This window comes from Xyrauchen texanus, chromosome 3 (genome assembly GCF_025860055.1).
Source record: "Xyrauchen texanus isolate HMW12.3.18 chromosome 3, RBS_HiC_50CHRs, whole genome shotgun sequence".
Classification (NCBI taxonomy): Eukaryota; Metazoa; Chordata; class Actinopteri; order Cypriniformes; family Catostomidae; genus Xyrauchen; species Xyrauchen texanus.
In genome coordinates this window covers 47,299,143-47,321,228 of record NC_068278.1, presented here as the reverse complement: position 1 = coordinate 47,321,228, position 22,086 = coordinate 47,299,143, and the positions used below count along the sequence as shown (strand labels likewise).

At 37.5% G+C, this 22,086-nt stretch overlaps 1 protein-coding gene and 1 long non-coding RNA gene across 4 annotated transcripts in view; one reads left to right on the top strand and one right to left on the bottom strand.

Moving 5' to 3' along the window:
• The window catches only part of LOC127621734 (uncharacterized), a 37,866-nt gene extending 17,011 nt beyond the window's left edge, over window positions 1-20,855 (top strand). Inside the window, exon 3 of the long non-coding RNA XR_007967893.1 lies at window positions 17,818-20,855. This is a non-coding gene — a long non-coding RNA (uncharacterized LOC127621734). The remainder of the gene's footprint in view (window positions 1-17,817) is intronic.
• LOC127621665 (WSC domain-containing protein 2) overlaps window positions 1-22,086 on the bottom strand; it is a 118,710-nt gene that overhangs the window by 60,320 nt on the left and 36,304 nt on the right. For all 3 annotated transcript variants that reach the window (XM_052095356.1, XM_052095376.1, XM_052095366.1), the window contains exons 2-4: window positions 16,952-17,043; window positions 11,206-12,097; window positions 1,447-1,561 (exon numbers count right to left, since the gene is read on the bottom strand). In XM_052095356.1, the coding sequence (XP_051951316.1) occupies window positions 1,447-1,561; window positions 11,206-11,608 (518 nt within the window). In that variant the 5' untranslated portion in view covers window positions 11,609-12,097; window positions 16,952-17,043. The remainder of the gene's footprint in view (window positions 1-1,446; window positions 1,562-11,205; window positions 12,098-16,951; window positions 17,044-22,086) is intronic.

Here is a 22,086-nt window from a genome sequence, read left to right as displayed (position 1 = left end):
TGAAAAGTGCAGAGACTACTCTGATGATACCCAAATATTTAACACTGTAGCATGTATGGGCTAAGAAAAACTTAAATAGCAATTGTCCTACACAAAAATTATTTGCTGGGCCTCAGGAGGAAAATGACCTTTTAAAGTCTAATGTATCAAATCATAAAGTTTTTGTTTTTTTAATGATTTCTTGTTTGACTATGGTACTAAAAACTAATTAATTAATTAATGTCAATAACACTTCTTTCATATGTCAGGCTTTACAGAGTTAAAGTGTACAAAAAAGAGATCTGAATCCTTTAAACCTGTAGCATATTAATAAAATCTTTATTATTTCCTAATCTACTGGATAATGCAATAGCACAATTTACAGTAATTCCAGTGAAAGTCTTCAGTAAAAAATAAAAGAAGCCAGTTCTCTTTGGACATTTTTTAAACTTGTATCTGGACTTTAAATTGAAATAATGTGTAGTTAGAGGTTTGTGTGTCTTTTCATATAAAACATAGATATTCTGAAATGATTGAGAGAAAAAAAAAACTACTTTGGTATCAGCCAATACCGAGTGTTCAGGTATCGGAACCGGATCGGGGGAGAAAAAGTGGCATTGATGCATCCCTAAAAGAAAGACAGTAATTTAGGTTTGGAGCAACATGAGGGTAAATAAATCATGACATCATTTTAATTTTTGGGTGAACTATCCCTTTATTTTTATATCAAAGTACTAATATAGAATAGCCTGGACTTTTGTGTGATCAAGGAAAGGGCATTAGAGGTTACTGGAACTTATGTGACCCGGGAGAGGGCATTTGAGGTTACTAAGTGTTGATGCGGTAAAAACCACAGAGCACCCAGCTGAAACAAAATAATGATGCTATGGACCTTGAGAAACAGAGCTGACGATTAAGATAAAAACAACCACTGGTCAAAGTAACCTCATTATGCTCAGACTTGGATATTGACCAAGACAGTCAGATCTCAGCTGACATCTTGGGTTTGTTGGTTTGCTCAATAAACTCTAAACCTTTGAAACCTGGAACTCTGGACTTCTGAGATTTCTTATTGAGAAGAGAGAAAGGTCTTTGATTCTCCACGACACTTTAAATTTAAGTGTTTTTTGTTTGTTTTTTTACAACGTCTGAGTGCACATTTTAAACAAATAGGTGTGCCTGTTAAATAAAAAATATTTGTAATATATAACAAAATGTCAGAGAAAACAGCAAATCTATATTTTACTGTCTTAGCTAATTAGGGGTCAAATTACCAAGCATAACAGATTACTGTAGAAACTGTTAATTAGTCATGTTTGACAGTTTAGAGGTATTTACTCTCAGCGTGAGAGCAATTACATGTGTATGACTCATTGTGAGTATTTGTGCATAATGCATGATAAAATGAGAGATTGAGTGGGTGTTTGTGTGCATTCATGCACACTGGGATAAAAAGTTTCAACAGACCTTTCAGCGCAGTTGTCCTGGCAACGGAAGACAGTCATTTTTTTGTAGTCAAAGAAGGACACTCCTCTAAGAGCCCGTTTCTGTGTGTCATCAACATAGCAGCCGATGTACTTTGCTAAAGAAAGAGAAAAATAAAGAGAAACAATGTCAAGTCCATTGCAGAAAATTTGACAATGGAATAAAAGTGCTCATTTGAATCCTGTTGATAATTAAATCTTGCTGATTCATGAGATATTTCTAAAATAACCTTCATCCATTTGATGCACTAGCACATTTAGTAATTTCTTATTTTAAAACGCAGCACCATCTAGCGGCCAACCAGTGAAATCACAGCTGGATGTGCTTGGCTTTGCATTGAGTGAGGGAATTTTTAATATACGCTCCTTCATCTTAAACATTAATCAAGGTATTTCATTTATGCTTAACGTATTTGTGTAACTGAAAGACTTTTATAGACAAAACAAATAATTAGATCATGTAATATGACCAAGTCCTCTTGTTAAGGCATGTTCCCGGTTGAAAACATCTTAATCTCTTAAGGTAGCATATGTGCAATGCCGTTGGTTACAACAGACAAAAATTAAACTAAACCTCACAGTTTCTTAAAAACAAGCAAAATTGTTTTTACAGTAGGACACTTACACTGGACGTCTATGGGCAAGGCATTCCGGTGGGTTTAAAAGCATAAATGTGTAGCTTGTATCTTGTTAAACAGCTTTAATTAATTCTCCCTTACAAAAATAATAGTTATTTGAACTGTCAAGTTGTCTTGTGGTGGTAATAGCCTACTTCTGAAACGTTTTTCACTGCTCAATGCATTGCCCCATAGACTTTCATTTGAAGTGCCTTAGTGTAAACATATTTTTGCTTGTTTTTACAAACTAAGGGATAAATTGAAATTATTTTCTATAGTAAATGACATGCTGTTGACAGGACTTAAATTGCATTGAACCTGGAACGCTCTTTTAAAAATCAACGTTAAAAATAAAGCAAGTGCTAACACCGCAAGTGTTAGGTTTTAGAACATGGAACCATTAGCTATTCTACAGAGCAACCAATATGCAATTGTGAATATGTGACATTCAGCAAGACCTTATAAAACCTACAATCTACATATTAAAATCTACAATCCTAATATGACATTATTCTGGGGATTTTCAGGGTGGGGTTAAAGTGTCATATACACACTAAGCAGTCTAACATTATGGTAATTGCAACTGTCTTAAAAGCAGCGAGCAGGATCACAAGCTGTGTTGAAATCGCATTGGCAGGCACAGAGGGCAAGCTCAGTAATCTGCTTTATCTACAAGTCAAGCTCTATTCACTCAACAATGTATTGCATTTTGTCTGTGAAGAAGCTAAGTGCTAGGATGAAAATCTCACTCACAGCATGAACACAGAGATAGTGATGCTTTGTTGTACTCACATGGTGAGGCGTTCGTGTGAGCATTTTTTTGCTGGATATAAGACAGATAATGAAGAGCGAAACAGTGAAGGGTTCTTATAGTGAGGTTTATATGACTTGTTTACATTTGATTATAGTATAATATACACTCACCTAAAGGATTATTAGGAACACCATACTAATACTGTTTGACCCCCTTTCGCCTTCAGAACTGCCTTAATTCTACGTGGCATTGATTCAACAAGGTGCCGAAAGCATTCTTTAGAAATGTTGGCCCATATTGATAGGATAGCATCTTGCAGTTGATGGAGATTTGTGGGATGCACATCCAGGGCACGAAGCTCCCGTTCCACCACATCCCAAAGATGCTCTATTGGGTTGAGATCTGGTGACTGTGGGGGCCATTTTAGTACAGTGAACTCATTGTCATGTTCAAGAAACCAATTTGAAATGATTCCAGCTTTGTGACATGGTGCATTATCCTGCTGGAAGTAGCCATCAGAGGATGGGTACATGGTGACCATAAAGGGATGGACATGGTCAGAAACAATGCTCAGGTAGGCCGTGGCATTTAAACGATGCCCAATTGGCACTAAGGGGCCTAAAGTGTGCCAAGAAAACATCCCCCACACCATTACACCACCACCACCAGCCTGCACAGTGGTAACAAGGCATGATGGATCCATGTTCTCATTCTGTTTACGCCAAATTCTGACTCTACCATCTGAATGTCTCAACAGAAATCGAGACTCATCAGACCAGGCAACATTTTTCCAGTCTTCTACTGTCCAATTTTGGTGAGCTCTTGCAAATTGTAGCCTCTTTTTCCTATTTGTAGTGGAGATGAGCGGTACCCGTGGGGTCTTCTGCTGTTGTAGCCCATCCGCCTCAAGGTTGTGCGTGTTGTGGCTTCACAAATGCTTTGCTGCATACCTCGGTTGTAACGAGTGGTTATTTCAGGCAAAGTTGCTCTTCTATCAGCTTGAATCAGTCGGCCCATTCTCCTCTGACCTCTAGCATCAACAAGGCATTTTCAGCCCACAGGACTGCCGCATACTGGATGTTTTTCCCTTTTCACACCATTCTTTGTAAACCCTAGAAATGGTTGTGCATGAAAATCCCAGTAACTGAGGAGATTGTGAAATACTCAGACCGGCCCGTCTGGCACCAACAACCATGCCACGCTCAAAATTGCTTAAATCACCTTTCTTTCCCATTCTGACATTCAGTTTGGAGTTCAGGAGATTGTCTTGACCAGGACCACACCCCTAAATGCATTGAAGCAACTGCCATGTGATTGGTTGATTAGATAATTGCATTAATGAGAAATTGAACAGGTGTTCCTAATAATCCTTTAGGTGAGCGTATATCATTGTCTAAAATATTGTTTCATGGAAAAAATACTGGAAAGCTTTTTATGAACACTTTCATTATATTGATAAACTCTGGAACTGTGTAGTTAAGATCTTTTTTGTTGTTATTTGTAAACATCTATTTAATTTAGCATTAGGTATTTTTGTCATTTTCTTTCTAATGTTGTTTCATTAATTGTTAGTTTGTTTTTAATTTATTTGGAAAACACTTTGAGCCACCAGTATTAAAGGTACTCTATAAATTAAGATTAGTGTTGTTCTTTTGTTGTGCTTCTACTTTTGTTTAATTAATTATTTGATTGTTTATCTTTTATTTTGTGTTAATTAGTCTTATGTTGAAATACTACTACTACTACAAATATTAATAATAATTATAACAATCATAATTATTATTATTATATAAAATAAATAAATGTAATTACACTGACAAAAAAGTATCATGGTAATACCATGATAAAAGTAATTATTCAGTACTATATCTCAAACTACCATTTGATTATTTATACATACATACATAAATACATATACATTCTCCACAGGGGGCCTGGGTATTTCAGTGAGTATTGACGCTGACTACCAGCCCTGGATTCACAAGTTCAAATCCAGTGTGTGCTGAGTGACTCCAACAAGGTTTCCTGTGCAACCAAATTGGCCCGATTGCTAGGGAGGATAGAGTCACATGGGGTAACCTCCTTGTGATCGCGATTAGTGGTTCTCGCTCTTAATGGGGTGCGTGGTAAGTTGTGCATGGATTACAGAGAGCGGTGCACAAGTCACATGATAAGACGGTCTTAGAAGCTGAGGCAACTGAGAATTGTCCTCCGCCACCCGGACTGAGGTGAGTAACCTAGTTCCAATTTAGCATGATTACTCAAGGATAAGGTGTTGGAGTGATGGCTGTTGGAAATGGGGCCTGTCTAGTTTAGTTAAATTTTTAAAAATAGTGATGGTGCTGTTTTTTACATCAGTAATGTCCTGACTGACTTTGTGATCAGTTAAATGCTACTTTGGTGAATTAAAGTACCATTCCTTCTGAAACAGCAAAATATGAACATTATTCCAACATTATACTGTGTGTGTGTGTGTATATATATATATATATATATATATATATATATATATATATATATATATAAGTAAAATCACACAAGCAAGAGTGCTATATGGCCCTACATCAGCACAGCTGTGATTCGGCTGCAGGCACAAGGCCACAGGCCGAGTGCCGTAGGTAATTACAGCAGTTCCGAAGGTAAGCATTCTCAGAGAAAAATAGCGTCCAAGCGGGGGTATTTCTCCCGATTTCGTGGTAGCTGTGCAAGAGTCAATCACTATAGGAACAGCGATGTCCTCTGCCATTTTTAAACGGTGTGTATCCAATGTGGAAACTCGGTACGCGCCTCGAGTTCTGTAATCAAACAGTCCGTTGTGTCTCTCAGCTGCAATGAGCCTTAATCCTGAAATTGTTCATTTAAAGCCATTTAAAACAATGTCCTAGCTTAAGTAATGTAGTGGTAATACGAGTGATCACAGAGCGCTGTTCTAAACAAACTTACGGATTCACTTTATGTCACCAACTGGCTCATATTACACACAAAAATTATCTTTTGCCACCAATGGCTGGCTAACATATGTAATTTCAAAAATAAAGACAGTACCTTCTAACAGATATATACTGCTCGTAAACCTTAGTTTAGAATATCACTCCACTTGTGTTCATGCCACATACAAATTCAGAGTAAAGAGACAGAATAATCAGTAAAAGTTTGATTCAGGGACTAAAAAACAAAACGTTTTTAATTTGGGCTCGTTCTGAGCAAAAGCTGCATTTTTTGATTCCAGTTCAAAAGTTCTGCAGCCTTCTTTCCAAATGGTTACCAGTTAGAACAAAATAAAAGAATGGTTAATAGCGTTCTTTTTAAAAGGACAGTTTTCCTTGTACCTAGATTAGCCATGCATGCATATGTGGTATTTATACATAGTTGTTAAAAAGGTCTTCATTCACAGAATACGACATCCACAACAGGCAATTAAGCAAAGAATTGTGTGATGCAGAAATTTGCTTCAGGATCAAAGCACGTGTTTTTTTCTTGCAACATGAAGTTGTGTAGTTCCAAAATTGACTGTGATAAACCCTTTGTCCTTTAGTTTAATGAAAAAATTGTTGGAATGAAATTAACCGGTTATAACTGGTTACCAGCATTTAAAAAAGAAAGTTTTCACTCTGGAACTTTTTTTGTTTTTTTGTTACGTTCTGATAAATTTCGTTCATTTTCGGTTTTCGTATTTGTTCCTTGAACCGTTTTTAGTCCCTGGTTTGTTCAAGGTTTGTTCAAGGGGATAGTTTGTCATCATTTACACACCTTCATGTTCGAAACCCATATGACTTTCTTTCTTCCATGTAACACAAAAGGAGACAAATTCTGTCACCGTTCTCTTTCTTTGTATGGAAGAATGATGCAATGAAAGTAAATAATGACTGAAGCTGTCATTCTGCCTAACATCTCATTTTGTGTTCCATTTGTGTTTGAAACAAAACGAAGGAAAACGATGATGGAATTTTCATTTATGGGTAATTTATGCCTTTAGGGCTGATTTTGATGTATAAAGATGGGTGCAGAATCACAAGTTCGAATCCAGGGCGTGCGGAGTGACTCCAGTCAGGCTTCCTAAGCAACCAATTGGCCCGGTTGCTAGGGAGGGTAGAATCACATTGGGTTAACCTTCTTGTGGTCGCAATAATATGGTGCTCGCTCTCGGCGGGGCGCGTGGCGAGTTGTGCGTGGATGCTGCAGAGAATAGCATGAAGCCTACACATGCGCTTGGTCTCTGTGGTAACGTGCTCAACAAGCCACGTGATAAGATGTGTGGATTGACTGTCTCAGCAACTGAGATTCGTCCTCCGCCACCCAGATTGAGGCGAGTGACTATGCCACCACGAGGACCTAGAGAGTTAGGCAAGCCAAATTGGGGTGAAAAGGAGAAAATCCAAAGAAAATTTAAAATAAAAAAAGATGGGTGCAAGATGTAATTTTCACCAATTGTACTTATTTTCACCCAATCTGGTGCTGATATTGCAGATATTAGAGATTACAGAGAAGGATGTTGCTGGGCTGAGCTTGTATTCTTGTCCTTGGCTTCTTTTGAGGTTCAATGAATGCCTTTGCTGCAATAATAAAGATAAAATCTCCACAATTATTATACAACATCCCTCTCTTTTTCAGAAATTGATTGTGAAAGTCATGGCATATTTGATTATCTAACATGAAGAGTTTTAATAGGGGCCCATAGTGCTACACTTGACAATCTGTTTAAAATCCTAAAACCTTATTAAGGATCACTGTAATGACCCGAGACTTGCGCAGTTCAATAATTGGCTTTCTCTTGCCTGTTTTTTGGGTGAACTACAAAGGGCATGAGGAACCACTGATGAGTGCATTCTATATCTAGAACATCTAACACGAGAGCAAATGTTTACATTGTAAAGGGCAAAAATTTTGACAAATCTGTTCAGCCATGTCTTGTAGCTTAAAGTTCACTCAGATAGAAGAAATTTGCTCTTTGATTGCTCTGAAATGCATTCTCTTAAGTCAAAGAATATTACATATAAACTACATAAATACATTTTATAGATTAAAAAATTGTTCACCCCCAAAAAAATTATTCTTTCATCATTTCATCATTTACTTACCCTCATGTTGTTCCAAACACCTATGACTTTCTTTTTTTTTGTGGAAGTAAAATTTCACATTTTGGGATCCATAGAAGTACATCATTCAGGCCATAAGAAAAAGTCGAACAGGTTTGGAACCACATGAGGGAGAATAAATGATGATGGACTTTTCATTTTTGAAACTATGCCTTTATGAGTGTACAAGCCGCAGGAGCAAATGCATATGACTATGAATTAGGGATGATATACTTTGTCCTGGATTTTTCATTTTACGGTGATTCTGGATGTCAAATAAAACAAAACCCAAACTATGAATGAATGCACATAGATAACATTAATATACAAAATCCATGCATACACATATATGAACTGCCATAGTTCAGATTTATCATTTAAGTCCTTCAGCAAATACCCTCAAACACTTTCCTAGAGCACCAAATATGATGCAGGCCACGTCATCTATTTTTAAATATATCCCCTCACCGAAGAAGCTTTTATTTCAAAGATTCATGAACTGACATTACCTTTATGTTGACAGGAAAATTGAGTACTTGAGTAAGCCTGAGGTCAGATTTTTTTCAACTCATGGCAGTGGATGAGAGAATGTTAAACATCTCTTAAATGAGTCACGCTCAAATGAGATTCATTAATAGCATCAAGGATTTCAACTGGAATTCTACATTTTCATACAAACTCAATTAAATTCTGTATATTCCATTAATTTAGAAAAAACAAGGGGAAATTTTAAAGATTAAATTTGTTGTGCCTACTGCTAAGGAACAAGATATTTAACAGCTATAAAGTAACTACCGCAGGCTATGCAACAAACAACAGCTCTCAAATGTGCCACTCTACAAACCTTAAAAACACATTTATTATTTTCTTTAGCATTCCTCCAGCTTAAAGCTGTAGATACCCAGATAGATTGCCATACTACACTAAGCTTCAACCATCTCATGTCTGTCTGTCTCAAATGACTGATGTATCTTTCTCTTCTGACTTTGAAGAGCCAATAAAGCCTTTCAGTATCATAAACAGTGATGATGTTGCTATTATGAAACTGTGCTTCATGGTTAATGTCATAACCAAAGTGAAACATTAATCATGCCTTTTTAAACACATATAACATTTGTGTCATATGTGTTAGAATGTGTAAGGTGTTCTAAAGGGAAAACCTACTGTGTATACCTTACTGAAAAGACAAGACAATTGCTAGCGGTGTTGGGTAATTGTAATGTATAACACTAATCTAATTACTTCTGTGTAATGCACAACATTTTAAATTCTTGTAATCAGATTACAGGTCAGATTACTAACTTTCAATTAATTTAATTACATTATAGTATTATGCTTACGATTTATTGTGAAGGAGAAATGTGAGGTGCTGAGTGTGTCTTGTGTGTAACAATGAACAAGAAAGAAATTTAGACATTATTTTGAATTTGTTGAATGAAAAAATGTGTAAGAAAGTAACTTAAAAGTAAATTAATTAGTAATGTGATTACTAATTACTTCATTGGAAAAGTAAAGTAATTGATTAAAACTTTAGAGAAATAATTATTAATTTATAATGGATTACTATTTTATGTAACTTACCCAACACTGATTGCTAGTAACCCGTATATTTTGTTGGTGTCCTGGGGTCGTTGCACTAGCTATACGCAAGTTACAATTTAGCCTAGTTGTGGCGTAAATGGGCACTAAGCCACAATTTATGCACTACAAAATATTTGACTGTTGCACCATTAAACTTAGGTAGAACGTATCCCTACGTATGAACTAAATATTTACAGAAGACTCCGACCAGGAGTAACGGATGGAATAAAAAATACTTCATAATACGACAAAAATAAAAAGAGCAATCAATGAGCTCATGTTTTGCATGACAGGCATCAATAATTTCTACATACGGTATGATGTTGACATTTACACATTTACATTTACAGTACTAGAGAGAACATTTTTTACTTTCAACTCTTCAGCATGAAACCGTTCAAACTGTGCCGTTTTCAAGATGTGTCGCCCGGTCAAGTACAAACACATTAAAAATATATATATAGGATATTAAAATGAATAAATTAATATTTTTCCAGCCTGTTATATTCGTATTTATTTATCATCCCTTATTTATTTTAGATACAGTTCCTATATATTGTTATTTACACAGAGTAAATATATATATTTATCAAATCTACTTTTATTGCGTATCGTATTTTAATGGGGATTTAATTTATTACAGCTGACAGTTACGTGAGCAAACAAGGTTTGAACATCAACAGTAAAAAATCAAAGTTCATGGCTTTTTAACATTTCAGTGTTCAAATATGAAGGCTGTTTATTGGATAAATACTGGTAAATGTCATATTATGTGACTTCGCATCACTTTACAGAGAGCTTAAGACCTATTTAAGTCTTGCATTAAAAACAGGTGGTGCAACTAAATTAAGCACTGACTTCGTTACAAAACTAACTAGTAGTTTCTAAGCTCTTAGTGTGAACTTTACGTCCCAACTTACATGAGACCTTACACACAGCTGGTGCAACCCTACCCTGGTGTCCCTGCCAGGCTTCATAAATAATTTAAATAGCTTAACCAGCAAGACTTCCTTAGTTAACCAGCTTCAGTTTAAGTTATGTTTTGCTGTATGACTTTCCTGTACAGCTTTGATAGTAGGGATGGAAATCGTAGGGAAGTTAATGACTCTGGTTCCTGATTTCTGGTAGCTCTTAATGATTCTGAGTCCTGAAGTGTTTTTGATTCAATAAAAAGAACTGGCTTATTAGAGTATTTCGTTCTGGAACAGCATTACACCTGTGGTGCTGTGTGTGTGTCACACTGTAGATGAAAAAGAACTGGTTCTTAATAGTAATTTGTTAGAGAATCTAAGCACATTGGTCGTGCTGTGTGTTTTGCGCTGTAGATTCAAAAGAACCGGCTCATAAGAGGCATTCGTTCAGGAAGCTGACCATACTGGTCGTGCTGTGTGTTGCATGCTGTGGATTTAAAAGAACCGGTTCTTAAGAGTCATTAGTTCAGGAACTACATTAGCATGGGAATTCATTTAAGACACATTTAAGGTACTGTTAGTATCAGGGCATTGTTGAGCACTGAAACTGTTTAAAATGACTATTACATCAAGTTGATTTGAAAACCATCAAAATCACAACTTCGCAGATAATCAGACAATAAGAATTGAATTTTTTGTCTGGTACCAAAAGGTTTAATTTTGATCTTTAAGTCCCTTGAGAGAGGGCTCAAAAGCAAACAGCACTTAAAACTTCCTTAATATGGAAGGGAGTTCCTACTGTACCTCTCTCATCATCCATCTCTTTGGTGGTTCTTCCTTTGGCTCCATGGCTCCAGCTACTGGTATGAACTTCTCCTCGTCCTACCCACTCCGGTGCATCCTGTGCCCCGTTTTTCTTCATCCACTGTGGTCCAAATCTCCGGGGGGCTCTCCTTGTCTCTTTAAACACCCTCCGTAAGAGTCCCAAACCTTCAGAGGTAGAGCTCCCTCCACCTGTGCCGCCCCCACCTTCAGATATAAGTGGATCACGGCCACTCCCAGAACCACCAGTGGTGGAGGTATCGCTGGAGAAGCCAGAGTGGAGGAAAACAAGGCTGCCAGCAGTAAGGTAGAGGAGGATGAAGGAGAAAAAGCGCACCGGTTTACGTCGGAAATAGCGGTGGATCTTTAGTAGAGGTCTGGCCATGTCAGGCTCTCGAGCCAAACACACTGGCCTTCGATGTTACACAGAAACATATAAAATGAGTCAACCACTTCCCAAAATGTTCCTTATACCTAAGCCTTTTTGCCTTTTTGAAACTCCTAAAAGGATTTCCTTTCTTAGAAACTGTAGTTGTAAAGGACAGTTTGCCTTAAAGTTGATAATGAACACCTTAAAACTGATGTCTGGAAGTCTGAAGACACTTTTTGAAGCAGTCTACAGGACTGTGTCCATGTGTCCAGTATCTGGTGTCGTGCTACGTCCCCAAAGAGGCAGTGTCAGAGGAGAATGGTGCCACTGTAGAGGCCATGTTGTGAAAGACAAGTGGCAGTGTGGACTGAAAGTTGATATTGCCGTTGTGATGCTTTCACTCCTCTTATCGGACTCTCGCTCTCCCGAGGCCTAGTTTCCCACCGAGCCGTCTGTCAATCAAACCCACGCTGACTCACTCCTGACTCGGCCCCTAATCCCAGCCTGAAAAACACAAAATGATAATGAACAAGGACTAAATACAGGTGACTTTTCTATTTAATTGTTTTTTTATTCAATATCAGGCCTACAGATAAATGCCCCCATTAGAGGATTCCCTAAAGAATAGTGCCAAACAATACCATTACACCACTCATTGAACAGGAAAAAATCATGTTTACATGTAACCCCTGTAATGTATTGTTTGCATTAATTACTTTTGATGTAACAGTCATTCATTGCATAAATCATATTTATACATGTATTTATCCATATTATAATATCTATAACGCATATTATGTTTGTTGTTGTAGTAATGTCTGTTTAGTAGAGCTGTCAAAGTTAATGTGTTAACGCATGCGATTAATTAAAAGTTCAAGCTGTTAATTTCTCTTAATCGTGATTAACTGATTTAAAGTTAATAAAGCATAAACCAGCATAAACACTGGTCAATGGGTAAGGTTGACTTAAATCTAGTTAAAGACAAAGAATTATGAGGGTAATTGCAATAATTATGTATAGAATTATTCAAGGAGGAATGATTTCCCTTTTATACAGATATATACAGATGGATCTAAAGCACCAGACACGGCAGTAACTGGAATTGGAATATACATCCCAGAAGTCAACAAAAGATTGTAAAATAATTTATCAGTATATGCAGTTGAGTTGGTTGCATTACTTTATGTTTCCAATGGGTGGAACAGGTTAAACCAGATAGGGTTATCATATGCTCAGATTCTCTATCAGTTCTCAGTAGTCTTTGCAGTCACCAGTCAGGTAGAGAGGACATATTATTGGATATTTATATGGTATTAGTCACTAGACCCTATGAGAATTGATATAAGATTCTGTTGGGTACCAGCACATAATGGAATAGAGGGTAACAAGGTTGTGGATATGGTAGCAAAAAAGGCACTAAGGAGTAATATAATAGATATAGAGGTGGAATTAGGTAGAGGGGTTACTAAATAAAAAATCAGAAATGCAGTATTGAAGTGGCATAGGGAATGGGATGGTGGTAAAGTAGCAAGACATTACTATAATAATCACGCAACAGTACGCAAATAAAAATAATATAGGATGGAATAGAAGAGAGGAGGTGATATTATCAAGATTAAGATTTGGACACACGGGACTTATCGCATCTATGGCAATAATAGGAAAAGTGATATAGGCAGGTGTTAATGCGGCAAATTGAAACTGTGGAACATTTCATGTTAAAATGTAAACAGTACTCAGTAGAAAGCAAAATAATGTGAGAATGTATGAAAGCAAAGGAGGGAGATAAGAATTCACTAAGGTGGTTGTTGGAAAATGGACTAGAACATTTCTGGAAAAAACTGGACTTGATCGAAGGATATAATAATGTGATATACTAATTAAATTGCGGAGGATACAAAACAATTAATTTCACACACAGAACTGTAAAAACATAAAAACCAAAGAAGAATAAATGGGGGCCTGGTTAGCTCAGTGAGTATTGACGCTGACTACCACTCCTGGAGTCGCATGATCGAATTCAGGGTGTGCTGAGTGGCTCCAGCCAGGTCTCCTAAGCAACCAAATTGGCCCGAATGCTAGGGAGGATAGAATCACATGGGGTAACCTCCTCTCAGTGGGGTGTGTGTTAAGGTGTGCATGCATCACTGAGAATAGCATGAGCCTCCACATGCTGAGTCTCTGCGTTGTCATGCACAGCGAGCCACGTGAAAAGATGCGTGGATTGACTGTCTCAGAAGCAGAGGCAACTGAGACTTGTCCTCCGCCAACCGGATTGAGGCGAGTCACCACGCCACCATGAGGACCTAGTAGGTAGTGGGAATTGGGCATTCCAAATTGGGAGAAAAGGGAATAATAAAAAAAGAAATAAATAAAAAGAAGAATAAACACTGATCAGAGTAGGGCGGAACCTTTGCGATGTGTCCGCCCAGAGTGATTACACTGCACACTGCTCTTAACACTATTTGGAGTACAAAATAAGTCCATATGAGACTTGCGATAGGAATCAAATACTTTGCAGCCTCTGTAATGCACAATTTAATTTCCACAGGAGCATGTCTAGTCTTAACTATCATGAAAATGCAGATCAAGACATTGTCTGCAACACTTTTCATGTTAAATTCAAAGCACCGCTTGATGCTGTCGTTGACGCAATGACGGAAATCACGAAAGCAGCTTCATGACTTCTGTAGCAAAGCGGATAGCCACAGTCTGCCAGCCGATTAATATTGTAGACTAATTTTAAGAGATTAAATGCACATTGCATTGACTAGTTCTTTCAATTAGTCAGCCTTCCACTTATACACACTTCATACGAATTCGAAGAACAAACGGGTGTGTTGTCATTTAGAACTAAATCTGGTGTTCATTACGGTGGATCGTAACAGCTTGCCTGGGTGAACTTTTAGGAAAAATTCTTACCAGCTGCAAGACACCTTCTTACTGCCATTGGTCTACGTCATCGGTAGGTGTGATCTGGAGCTCCACCTACCTTGAAGCCGACAGCTAATTTTGTTCAGTCAACATGAACATACTGGCATGCAGTTATTAGTGAGCTGTTGCAAATGTACCTACATCTGTACAATCGTTTGCATAGAGACATTTTCCAAGACCATGTCATGCAATATTTTTTTGTTTGTTTAATAAGTCTACAAAAGGTATCAAATTAACTCATTCAACTCTCAAGTGCCTATTCACTCATCTGCCTTCTGCAGGGAAAGCCATTCACACATCTGCCAAAAGTAAGACAAAAACAAAAGAATGATGATAGGCATTATCATCATTCTTTTGTTTTTATTCTATGAATTTGAAATGCAAACAAGAAAAACTAAACATTTATATTACTGGTTAACAGAGTGGTTAACAACTTCTTTTACTGACCTTATATGAATTCTACTCATAGAATGAGGCATAATGTAAAAACATCCTCATATTTAAATGTACTTATAAACGCCACCCACAGTGAATTTTTTGTGCATTTCTATCTTTATACTGTGGAAGCTTTGTTTTCATAAAGCATTATTGTTACATGTGGTGTTGTTTTCCTTCCCAAGAAGGAAATAAGTACATTTTGACAGGAAAATAAATAAATAAATAAATATATATATATATATATATATATATATATATATATATATATATATATATACAGTATATAAACTAAAATTTCGTCACTTTCAAGATCTGTGATTAATCGAGATTCACTATGAAAAACTATTTAGTTACTGATGTGTCAACATTTTTTTTAATTTTTTTTTATTTTTTATAAAATATTGGTTCTGTGTATGGGTTATTTGACACTTACATAAGAACATAGAATAATTAGTGTTGGATGTAAAACATCAATATTCATTGATCTCTACAATTCAATATCACACTGCCACAGCTTACTTATGAACACACAAATCATCAAACAGAGAGACACTCTATTGAGAGCTCAGAAAGCCAACACGTGCCTGTACGCATTTACATAACAGATAAACTGAAAAAGAAATCCTGTTCACTTTGAAACTATCCAAAAGATGCTAGGTTTGAGAACAGTGTTTGTCTACATATCTGGATGACACTGCTATTATTCTATTCTTAAATAGATTTGGGCATTATCTCTAAAATGTGAGTTGTGCTTGCAAACTGTGTGGCCATTGTTACAGTATGTAGTTGCTAAGGTGTTCTGAATATTTTATTTTTTTTGTCTGTTGCGATACGGTTGCTAGGTGGTTGCTTACTGGCCCAAGTCAAAAGAGTCCATCCCCAAGTCTCTACAACATTCTGATCCCTAGATATAACTACGATTGCTTCAAAAAGATACAGCACACCTTAATAAGCAGCATGATTTGAGGTATCGTTCATGTCTTAAGTACAAAACGTGTGGAACAAGTAACATGTTGAAGATTAAGTATAGGGGTTTTGAAAAAACACTGATTATGAGCAACAGTAATAATGATGTTAGCATTAGCAAGTGCATCTAATAAAAAATATCCATCAATGATCTCTTGAACTTGCATTGCATTTAGGTCATTAGAATAGAAATGTAGAGAAATGTAAGCGTAGTTCTAGCAGGAAGATCTCAGGATTAATTCTATCAGGCATCTCATCCAAACAAAACACAGCCTCTGCTTTATAAGGTCACTAAGGTGTTTCTCATTGTTGCTTACTTTCATTGTTTGCATCCCCCTCCACCCCATTACCACAAGTTTAAGTCCTGTCCTGGGTGGAGGCAAGCTCTGCTCCCCTGCCATCATTGCTTCCAGCAGGATCCAATGGTTCAAGCAAGTATCAGAGCACTGAACCGTAGGACGGGGTTTACGCCAAATTATATATTTCTACTATTTCTATGTTCTATTAATCCCAATAATACAGAGTCTTTTCTAATAGAATTACATTTTTTATTCTATTAAGCAAATATTTTCCTTCTTGCTAGCATAAATCTAACAAAATGTTGTGATGTTTATGCATAAAACAAGAAAAAAACTATTTTTCAGTGGGGTAAGAAAAACACACTTAATTTAAGATATATTCTTTGAAAACAAGTTGTATTAAATGTGTCTTGCTTTAAGGATGTGTAGATTTTTTACTGGAAAACAAGACCAAAATACTCAGCAATTAATAAGTTTTGAGAGGTAAAAGAACAAGTTTGAAGCTAAATGAAGGGAAACAGCCCATTCCCCCTCTCTCAAAGACCCCAGTGTCCACAGTGGGCAAATACATTAGGCAGAGTGTTTGAACTAGGAGTCAATCAGCCTCCTTCCAAGGGTAACATAATTTCCCTTAACTAACATCTCAATACAGAGTTTGCGTGAGAGTGCATGTGAAAGTATGTGTGTATTTGGGTAAACAACAACCCAATGTCACTGTTACCTGACCCCTCTAGTCTTCCACCTGCCGCAGTCAGAGCAGAGTCAGGCTGATGTTATCGTGACAACATTCTACACCGCCAGCACACAAAGTTCCTATAGAGAGGGTAGGGATGAGAGAAAATGAGAGGGAAAGAGGGAAGAATAATTATTGTTGTATGCCAGGGTGTTAAGGATTTCACTTAGTGTAAGCTCTTTACACTTCATGCAGTTTTATTTGCCTTGGGCACGGTTATTTTTTATTTATTTTTTTACTTTGATCCAGGTTTTAAAAAGTGCTTGTAAATCTCTGTATATGTGTGCAAATGTGTTTTCTTGTGGTATAACTTGTAGACTACTTGGAGACATATACTGACTGATGGTGTGACATGGTAAAAAGCCTATAGTAAAGTAAGTAACAGTAAAGTAAGCTGCCCTTCTTCAACCCTTCTTTAGGAAGGCTATTATGATACATTTGTAAATATAGAACATTGTAACAGAGCCAAGTTTGTCATTTTGAAGAAAAAAAATGTTGGGCTGGTTTACAGTAAAATGTCCTACATTCTGCATCAAATCTTCATTTATTTCAGGTTATTATTGAGATTTTGGTTAAACAATAAACTTCATCTAGGATTTTATTCATGTTGGATCTTTTACCTTTTATGTCTATGTCCATCACAGTAAGGAAAGAATAAGAAAGTTTTTTTTTATTTTTTATTCTATATATTGATTTTAAAAACTATTGGCAGATATTTATTTATATGTAAGCGTAGTTCTAGCCTAAGACTCGCAGCTGTAGATCATCATGTCATTATCTAATTAGCTCCTAGCCAATCATACCTCAGCCATTGCTTCAAAAGCCTGCTCTCAATCTACCTTTTTGCATTTCAGTGTGTCAACATGGCAACCTCCACCTCCCCACTGCCACCAGTCAAGTCCCATCTTGCATGGGGGGTAGGCGCTCGCTCCCTGCCTTCTATCTCCAGTACGATCTGACGGTTCGAGTAGCAGTCTCATCGGACCGCCAGATGGGGCATACACCAAAAGAGAAAATATACTCTGTGCTTCAATATCATTTCACTTTACCATGCCTGCAACTGCCTTTTCCACCAACTTAGTCATCTGTATCTGCAAAATCCACAAATGGTTGATCTCTAGCTTAAACCAAGGTGGTTAGCTGGACTCCCAACCTGGTCAAACCTGGTCTGTATTGCTGGTTTTAGTTTTGGCCTTTGTCAGCTGGTTTTTGCTGGGGGGGGGGGGGGTCTGCCTCCAGAGTCCTAATTCCCTGAGCCTGTTGCGGCTCCACCCACTCCGCCTCCTGCAGAGCTTTCTCCTGAGCTGTCTACTGCTCCACCCCCTGCGGCTCCACCTCCAGAGACTCAATTCCCTAAACCTCCTTTGCCTACGGCTCCTCCTCAGACTCAAGTCCCTGATCCTCCAGTGGCTCAGCATGCTCCGCCTCCTGAGACTCAACTCCCTGAACCAACTGTGGCTCCACCCCCTGGGTCTTCACCATCAGCGGCTCCGCACCATCCTGGAGCCTATCCCATTTTTCATCATTCATCATCTAGTCTCAGCTGTGTGTGTGTGTGTGTGTGTGTGTGTGTGTGTGTGTGTGTGTGTGTGTGTGTGTTACACTCTGCATTTGGGTTCAAACTGCATCCCTCTCCATGTTCATGCGTGACAGATACAATGTGAACACAACTAGCAATGGTTAACAAAATACTATTTGATTAAACAACTGTTAATACTGCTATCTGCAAATCGTTCAAATAAATTAGGAAGACAAATGTTGGACGTCATGGACAGAGAAATAAATTAGTCATAGTTGAAGATAAACTTTAAGTATGCATGGCTATTTTTTCCACATTTGTGCTCAATAAACCTATAAATATTCAGCAAAAGAGAGAATTATGGGCAAACTATGTCAGCATTAATCTTGACTGCTTCAGCTAAGGGCCATAACCTTAGGTTATGGTCCACAGGCCATTCCATAAATACACACTCCATTACTGCTAGAGGGGGCAAGGCACTGAGCCTCAACACATAGTGCTGCACTGTGCCATTACAGAGCCTCCCTGCATATGCCCCACTGTAAATAAAAAATACCACCCATGCTGTTACTATCGCATACAGACTGTAAACCATCATCTGTATCTCTGGTCACTAAACAAGAGCAACACTGCAGTGTTTTGCAGATAATTTGTTGACATGATTTTTACTTTAAGAATTTTACCTCATCCCTCAAGAGCAAGAAAGAAGGCTATTCAGCATATGTTGTCTAGAGTACTTCTTTAATTTTTGCAGACTATCTTTCACCACTACAATTAAAATGGTTGTAACTGAAGCACAAATAATGCAAATTCACATAAAAACATCTCCTTTAAAAAGTCAACATGAACTCAAAACTGACCCCATTTACTTTAATGCAATAATGCATGTTCCTGGTCTTATTAAGAATGATTTATTGGTTCACATTATTCCAAAAAATGTTGTAACTTGCTCTTCCTCTCAAACAACTTTCCTGTTCTACTGATGTCACTTAGGATATGAGGGCTATTGGATAAAGTTAAGCAATAGCCAAATAGCTATTTAGGCATTGTTTTTGCAAACATTTTCCCATTAAAATCTGGCTCCATTCTGGCATGGAACACCCACTTTCATGATCCAATCAATTTGCAATGGATAATTCTTACTGAATACCGTTTCACTCTGTATTATGTCACATTACAGAAGTAAATTGTGTTGCGAATGAAATTTCACTATTACTTTAAACTTAACATTTACACATAAAACATTTGAGATGATTGAGCAGTGTTCCTTCATTTTCTGGATACAAGTGGTGACAACAAGTTTAGTCTCAGAACTCCCCTGTTTCCCCATTTTAGTGACTGAGCAATAGAATCAATAGAGGTCAAGTGAGCAAAAGTCAAGTGAGAGAAAGACAAACATGTCTTTTCACTATCAACTCCTCTCAGACAGTTCACACAATGAGGAGTTTTGATTTCACATACAAAATTGTCAGAATATGTCTGAAGAGAATAAGCTTGCTTATTTAATGCAAGAGTGGTCCATTCTTCATTTGAATGCACAATAAAAAACAAGATAAATATGTAAATAAAATTAATAAAGAAAATAATAATGTTTGAATATAGAAACAATGATCTGTCAGTTTCAGGAAAATAAATGTTTCCCATCATAAATTATGTAAGTGATACTCTCCACATGCGATCGTGGTTTGGCCGCAGTTATGTTCATTACCACGGGTCTGTTGAATGCCTCATTCTGATTGGTTGACAAATGTTAAAAGGTGTGCAATTATTTTTCAAGTAAACGCATAGCTAAGTAGTTCCAGGTCTTGACCGCATAATGGTTCCATATCACTTCGCCAAATTATTTCAGTTATTTCAATGAGCCTTACAGGTTACCACAACAAAATAACCAAATAAAACAAAGACTTTAGTTATGTACATCAGATAAGAATGACAAACAATGTCTATAATATTCTAAATTTATTTCAATTTCGATTGAAAAGTGTCCTTGGGCTCCCTCTCTTTCTAGCTCTCTCTCTTTCGCTCTCATCTCACACTACCACAGCAAAATAACCATATTGTGGCAGGGCGGGGGCCGGGTCGTGATTTTACACTCCCGGCCCCTTATCAGGCTAATCAAGTCTCCGAGAGGGATAAAGGCCGACTGCGAACGGTGGTGCGACAGAGAGAGAGAGTTTATGGGAAGCTGTCCGTCATATGTGTGTTTGTGTATTTTGGTTCAGTTTTATATTAAAACTATTATTTATATTGTCAAGATGGTTCTTGCCTCCTCCTTTCACTTAATCCCTTTACACATATAAACCAAGATATTGGTTAAAGTAAATCTGTTAAGAATGTAAAACAATGTATATCATATCCTACAGTTATTTCAATTCTCACGCTACTCGTATCACCCGCACTTACACATGCACACACATACAGTTGAAGTCAGAAGTTTACATACACTTAGTTTGAAGTCATTAAAAACATTTTTTTTAACCACTCCACAGATTTAAAATTAGCAAACTATAGTTTAGGCAAGTCGTTTAGGACATCTACTTTGTGAATGACACAAAACATTTTTCCAACAACTGTTTACAGACAGATTGTTTCACTTTTAATTGACTGTATCACAATTCCAGTGGGTCAGAACTGTACATACACTAAGGTACCATCGTTATGCTTGGAGGAAAAATGGTGAGGTTTGCAAGCAGAAGAACACCATCCCAACCGTGAAGCATGGCGGTGGCAGCATCATGTTGTGGGGGTTCTTTGCTGCAGGAGGGACTGTTGCACTTCACAAAATAGATGGCATCACGAGGAAGGAAAATTATTTGGATATATTGAAGCAACATCTCAAGACATCAGCCAGGAAGGTAAAGCTCAGTCGCAAATGGGTCTTCCAAATTGACAATGATCCCAAGCATACCTCCAAGTTGTGGCAATATGTCTTAAGGACAACAAAGTCAAGTTATTGGAGTGACCATCACAAAGCCCTGACCTCTATACAATTTGTGGGCAGAACTGAAAAGCGTGTGCAAGCAAGGAGGCCTACAAACTTGACTGAGTTCCTCCTGTCTGGAGGAATGGGCCAAAATTCCAGCAACTTATTGTGAGAAGCTTGTGGAAGGCTACCCAAAATGTTTGACCCAAGTTAAACAATTTGAAGGCAATGCTACCAAATACTAACAAAATGTCTGTAAACTTCTGACCCACTGGGAATGTGATGAAAGAAATTAAAGCTGAAATAATTAATTCTCTCTACTATTATGCTGATATTTCATATTCTTCTTTTTTTCTTTTTTGCATCTTATCATGTGGCTTGTAGTGCATGACACCGCAGAGACTCCCAGCATGTGGATGCTCATACTACCCTCCGTGATCCACTCACAACTTACCACGCACCCCATTGAGAGTGAGAACCACTAATCGCGACCACGAGGAGGTTACCCCATGTGACTCTACCCTCCCTAGCAACCGGGCAAATTTGGTTGCTTAGGAGACCTGGCTGGAGTCACTCAGCACACCCTGGATTCGAACTCACGACTCCAGAGGTGGCAGTGAGCTACCCATGCCCCCCTTGTTATTTCACATTCATAAAATAAAGTAGGGATCCTGAATGACC